The 6750-nt window shown below is 46.2% G+C and overlaps 1 protein-coding gene across 1 annotated transcript in view; it reads left to right on the top strand.

Annotated features, from left to right (window-relative positions):
* The window catches only part of p3h3 (prolyl 3-hydroxylase 3), a gene marked incomplete at its 5' end in the record, with an annotated part of 31429 nt that overhangs the window by 1323 nt on the left and 23356 nt on the right, over window positions 1–6750 (top strand). The window contains 6 exons of the mRNA XM_084336780.1: window positions 1351–1482; window positions 1849–1991; window positions 2279–2368; window positions 2594–2646; window positions 3754–3833; window positions 5891–6018. Coding sequence (XP_084192906.1) covers window positions 1351–1482; window positions 1849–1991; window positions 2279–2368; window positions 2594–2646; window positions 3754–3833; window positions 5891–6018 — 626 coding nt within the window. The remainder of the gene's footprint in view (window positions 1–1350; window positions 1483–1848; window positions 1992–2278; window positions 2369–2593; window positions 2647–3753; window positions 3834–5890; window positions 6019–6750) is intronic.

Below are 6750 nucleotides of genomic sequence, written 5' to 3'. Positions count from 1 at the left end.
TTCTCTTCTCCACCACTCATCTCCACCCTCTTCTCTTCTCCACCACTCATCTCATCCCCCTCTTCTCTTCTCCACCACTCATCTCATCCCCCTCTTCTCTCTCCACCACTCATCTCATCCCCCTCTTCTCTTCTCCACCACTCATCTCATCCCCCTCTTCTCTTCTCCTCACTCATCTCCCCCTCTTCTCTCTCCACCACTCATCTCATCCCCCTCTTCTCTTCTCCACCACTCATCTCCCCCTCTCTCCTCTCCACCACTCATCTCATCCCCCTCTTCTCTTCTCCACCACTCATCTCATCCCCCTCTTCTCTTCTCCTCCACTCATCTCCCCCTCTTCTCTTCTCCACCACTCATCTCATCCCCCTCTTCTCCTCTACCACTCATCTCATCCCCCTCTCCTCCTCCACCACTCATCTCATCCCCCTCTTCTCTTCTCCACCACTCATCTCATCCCCCTCTCCTCTCCACCACTCATCTCATCCCCCTCTTCTCTTCTCCACCACTCATCTCATCCCCCTCTTCTCTCTCCACCACTCATCTCATCCCCCCTCTTCTCTTCTCCACCACTCATCTCATCCCCCTCTTCTCTTCTCCACCACTCATCTCATCCCCCTCTTCTCTTCTCCACCACTCATCTCATCCCCCTCTTCTCTTCTCCACACTCATCTCATCCCCCTCTTCTCTTCTCCACCACTCATCTCATCCCCCTCTTCTCTTCTCCACTACTCATCTCATCCCCCTCTTCTCTTCTCCACACTCATCTCATCCCCCTCTTCTCTTCTCCACCACTCATCTCATCCCCCTCTTCTTCTCACCACTCATCTCATCCCCCTCTTCTCTTCTCCACCACTCATCTCATCCCCCTCTTCTCTTCTCCACCACTCATCTCATCCCCCCTCTTCTCTTCTCCACCACTCATCTCATCCCCCTCTTCTCTTCTCCACCACTCATCTCATCCCCCTCTTCTCTTCTCCACCACTCATCTCATCCCCCTCTTCTCTTCTCCACCACTCATCTCATCCCCCTCTTCTCTTCTCCACCACTCATCTCATCCCCCTCTTCTCTTCTCCACCACTCATCTCATCCCCCTCTTCTCTTCTCCACCACTCATCTCATCCCCCTCTTCTCTTCTCCACCACTCATCTCATCCCCCTCTTCTCTTCTCCACCACTCATCTCCCCCTCTTCTCTTCTCCACCACTCATCTCCCCCCTCTTCTCTTCTCCTCCACTACTCATCTCATCCCCCTCTCCTCTCCTCCACCACTCATCTCCCCCCTCTCCTCCTCCACCACTCATCTCATCCCCCTCTTCTCTTCTCCACCCCCCTCTTCTCCTCCTCCCTCCAGCTCTCTCCCTCTCTCTACTTTCATGCCGGCAGTTCTGCGTGACCCAGGTGGCCACGCGACCCGGAAGGATTTCTGCTCTGGAGGATTTCCTGCCTACACAGCTGGAGCATCTGCACATCGCACAGTTCAAAGGTTAGGGGTTCACCGTTTCTTGTCGGGGGCATGAGTAGGCTACATATACAATGAGATAACATGATTCAGTCGTTTTGGATGATGCATTCATTATGTAATGGCACAAATTGACCCATCTCAAACCTCGCCCTTTAATCCTCCAGACACAACTGTTGCTTCCCCCAGTTTGTCCAAGGGAAGCAACAGTTGTGATTGGATGATCAAGAAAAGAGGGCAGGGTTTGAGATGGGTCAATTATCTGTTACTGTCTTTTCTTTGCCTGTGTGAATTCTCCTTACATTCTTCTTTTTCTTCTTCTTCTTAGGCAAAGTGACACTCTCCCTATTTCACTCCAAATATTTTTGCCTTCCTGTCTGTCTCCCATAGAGGGCGATCTTGCCGGAGCGGTGCAGACCCTTCGCTCTCTGCTCCTGTTCTACCCCACAGACGCAGACTCCCTGGGCAACCTGCAGCTCTATTATGACACACTAGGGGGCGATGCAGAGTCACACGGCACACAGCCTGCTCAGGTACTGCCCAGAACTACTGTTGTATCACTATTATTCAGTCTGATGTCAAATGAGTGTAGGCTCTTCCTATGAATGTGTCAGTCATACACAACATGTGTATAATCTTTATTCAATTCATAAAGGTGATCAAATAGGCAAACATTATAGTTTATAGTATGTCAAATGTAATCTGACTACAACTGGGGTTACCTCATTCATTACCTAATTAATAATCCTTCCCCTTTCCCCAGAGTGACTCTCTGATGTGACTTTTCAGTTAAAACATACATCAAATTTGTCTGTTACAGGAAATTGTCAGATATGTCAGTCGCTCTTTACAAGAGAAACAGCTTCTCTATTTTGGAATGGAGAATCTGGACTTCACTTTCGTTGACCCAGTAAGTATTGATGCCAAATGTAATAATATTAATGACGTTGATAATATGCTGATAACATCGCTGCTAACATATAAAGAACATTGTGTCTCCCAAAACAAGAAATTAATTAACGCACATGGAATAACTTATTATACATGTTACATTATAATAATTAGATATGTAACTTAAATTAATAATTTTACAACGTAGCTGAAATGAATAAATCAGTAATTGTTTTCCATGTAGGATCTTTGGACTCCAGAAGATGTCGTGCCTGAATCACTGAGGGAGACCTGGAGGTGAGAGAGATACTGACTGAGGGAGGAGGGGGGAGGAGGGGAGACCTGAGGGAGGGAGGGAGACCTGGGGGAGACCTGAGGGAGGGAGGGAGACCTGGGGGAGACCTGGAGGTGAGAGAGATACTGACTGAGGGAGGAGGGGGGAGGAGGGGAGACCTGAGGGAGGGAGGGAGACCTGGGGGAGACCTGAGGGAGGGAGGGAGACCTGGGGGAGACCTGGAGGTGAGAGAGATACTGACTGAGGGAGGAGGGGGGGAGGAGGGGAGACCTGAGGGAGGGAGGGAGACCTGGGGGAGACCTGAGGGAGGGAGGGAGACCTGGGGGAGACCTGGAGGTGAGAGAGATACTGACTGAGGGAGGAGGGGGGAGGAGGGGAGACCTGAGGGAGGGAGGGAGACCTGGGGGAGACCTGAGGGAGGGAGGGAGACCTGGGGGAGACCTGGAGGTGAGAGAGATACTGACTGAGGGAGGAGGGGGGAGGAGGGGAGACCTGAGGGAGGGAGGGAGACCTGGGGGAGACCTGAGGGAGGGAGGGAGACCTGGGGGAGACCTGGAGGTGAGAGAGATACTGACTGAGGGAGGAGGGGGGAGGAGGGGAGACCTGAGGGAGGGAGACCTGGGGGAGACCTGAGGGAGGGAGGGAGACCTGGGGGAGACCTGGAGGTGAGAGAAATACTGACTGAGGTCACGGAGGAGGAGGAGGAGGAGGAGGAGGAGGAGAGCGTTAGTAAATACTGACTGAGGTCACGGAGGAGGAGGAGGAGGAGGAGGAGGAGGAGGAGGAGAGCGTTAGTAAATACTGACTGAGGTCACGGAGGAGGAGGAGGAGGAGGAGGAGGAGGAGAGCGTTAGTAAATACTGACTGAGGTCACGGAGGAGGAGGAGGAGGAGGAGGAGGAGGAGAGCGTTAGTAAATACTGACTGAGGTCACGGAGGAGGAGGAGGAGGAGGAGGAGAGCGTTAGTAAATACTGACTGAGGTCACGGAGGAGGAGGAGGAGGAGGAGGAGGAGAGCGTTATACTGACTGAGGTCACGGTGACGAGGAGGAGGAGAGCGTTAGTAGAAAATGACCATTAAGGTAACGTCCATTTTCTTTTCATCTTCAGAGCGGAGAGAGAGAAACTGAATCAGAAAGTGAAGGAGGAAGAGAAGGAGGAGGAGTTGGACGACAGTGGGTTCTATGCAGGTACATGGTGTTGTAGTTACTAAGCTCTGACTATGGCAACATTTCGGTCAATGGAAATCACTGCCACACCCTTATTCGAATTTACTCCACATCGATATCTGTGTTTACATGCATATTAATATTCCAATATTATTCAAGATACAGAGTACTCTATTTATGAGTTGGTGCCTGTAAACCACATGTCCTGTTTCCAAAAGCCAGAACAATTTGACTATGAGAAACCTGAATGTGATCCCTAGGATATGCCAATATAAGTTATTAAATAGAATATTGTGAATATTACCAGAGAATCTGAACTTTCACAGATACAAAAGAACAGTAATCAAGATAAGGCTAATATGGGTAGATGGATCCCATTCCCAACTATCATATTCAGGTTTCTCATAGACTGGATTATTTATCCTGGCTATTGTAAACGCACTAGGGCTGTCCCCGACTAAGGATTTGTATAGTCGACTTTGATTGACCGAAATTTGCCGATAGTCGGTAGTCGACTATCAATACATTTTCTTTTTATAATTTTTTTTAATTTATTTATTATAATTTTTTTAATCGTTCCATTTGGGCTGTGGGGGTGCTTAATGTCTGAAGGAGTCGACTGAAGGCTTCTTGTCCTCTGCGAAAGCATGCAATTGGTCCACTGATGGATACATCTTGATATCTTGGAATATTGGAACCTATTCAACTCGATCGAATGACTGGATGGTTCTTAGAGTCCCTCAAGTTTGTTCTGATCTAGGGAAGTCAGCTTTTTCCTTTGATGCCTCTAACTCAGCGGTTCCCAAACTTTTTTGGCCATGCACCCCCGTCACCTCCCGACCTAGCTGACGCACCCCCCAATGCCCAACATAAAAAAGACAACACAGTCTATTCATAGGCGCACTAAAGGCATCAGGTTTAATCCAATAAGAACACATACCAAAGTATGACAAACAAAATAAAATACTTCACCACACGAAAGAACAAAATGAGAATCACATGCATAGACTCAGAACCAGATTGGCCAAAAAACAAGAAAATGGGTTGAATCCACGTCTGAGATGCCTCCATAGGTGGGAAATATGTCCGTAGCTGCTCAGCGAGCTGGTTGAGGTGTTCTGTTATTAGGCTTTTTACAGGTTCACCCATGACAACTTTGTTTCCCTCCAAGAACGCATGAAGTGTAGGGAAACACATGAGCATAATACGCTGCCACAATAATAGCGCACCGGTCCCAGTCGCGCGCCTATGGCATTTTGGCAGGAAGTAAAGTGCATTTTGGATACATATTTTTTTTTATTATTATTATTAAAACGTACGTTTTTAATTAGAAAGTTTAGTAAATTTCATGATTTACACAGTGAAAATCCCCATTTGAAATACTGTATATTAGTTATATTTATTAGTAAAATAACACCATAGCACAGCCATTAGCCTTTTCATGTCACACACCCCCAAGAGGGCTCTCGCGCACCACAGTTTGGGAACCACTGCTCTAACTCATGGAATGTCCTCAAACTCTCTGAAATTGGAGGTTCTCCCCTTGGTATGTTTAAACGTATGATTTCAGACCATTGTGTGACTACCTGTAACTGTTTTAGCTGATCTTTTAAAATTATTTTAAATTTTTTATTTTTACTCTGGTGTTTAATTTTCTGTGAATATTGCGTGTATTATGTACTCTTGCGTCATTTCTGTAAATGAGGGAAACCTCAGAAGCTTACGATTTTAAATAAAGGTTGAAATAAAAATAAAAAATATATATTTGTCTAGTCTAGTGTGTTCATTCGATGGGTGAAATCCTCTTTCAGTGCCTCTGTGCCCGTTTCTTAGGCAGTTAGCCTCTCTGGTATGCGCGCCATTAGCGTTAGCCACGCTTCTAGGCCTCTTTGCTTTTGGGAAAGAATGATAAAAAAAAAAAAAAAAAAAAACAATTGCATTCGACTAAGAGGTTGGCAGTCGACTACGGCTCCTTTCGATCGATTAGTCGACTATTCGACGAATCGGGGTCAGCACTAAAACGCACCCAATATCAATCTCTGTTCTGTCTCACCCCTTTCTCTGTGTCCTATGTTCAGGTGGTCCAGTACCTCAGGTTGGTGTGTCCATCACCATGGACGATCTAGCTCTGAATGGGACCAATCGCGTGGTACTAGATGGAGTTCTGACTCAGAAGGAGTGTGACACAATACTGCAACTAGCCACGGTAAGCTCATAGTGTGTGTCTGACTGCCACCTAAACTGCACTACACTATGATGTATATCAGGCCAGTTAGGGTACCGTATGTGTTCTGCACCTGTGTATACTGTACACTTTGCTTACTCATAGTATTTATTCAGATTCTAAGTGTTATTGACCATATTTATTGTAATGTATAATATAACTGATAGGGCATACATCTCATCTGCACCTTTGATTACACTGACTACCGGTACTTGTATACTCAGAGTTCATTATATTGTTTACACTGCCTATTTTTTTACCTTTCTACTGTACTATAATTTTATTGCCTGTATTTATGTCTTCTACTATTACCATGCCCATACCTGTACCCCCCCCCCCCCCATGCTGCTATAATGCCTGCATTTCCCCATGGGGATCAATAAAGCTATATCTTATCTTATCCTATCTTATCTTTGTATAATTAATTAATTTGCCTGTATACGTATATCAGTGATACCTATTCAAATATAAAGGAAAACGGCATTCTGGTGGTTCAGTGCACGTTGTGTGCCTGCAATAATATTGTTAATGTTGGAATAAAACATGTTGCACAATGGAACATAGAAAGAACTAAGCAACAAATGAAACGGATTGTGCAGGTGAGATTAAAGACCCCTAAAAAAATCACACAGAAATAAACAAGACATACAATAAGAAAACAAAGACATTATAACTCTGCACTATGTACTGACCTATGAAGCATAAAAATACCTT

This window comes from Notolepis coatsorum (genome assembly GCF_963971535.1).
Source record: "Notolepis coatsorum genome assembly, chromosome: 19".
In the NCBI taxonomy this organism is placed as follows: domain Eukaryota; kingdom Metazoa; phylum Chordata; class Actinopteri; order Aulopiformes; family Paralepididae; genus Notolepis; species Notolepis coatsorum.
The sequence above is the reverse complement of the archived record's forward strand: the minus strand, read 5'-3'. Positions and strand labels throughout refer to the sequence as shown.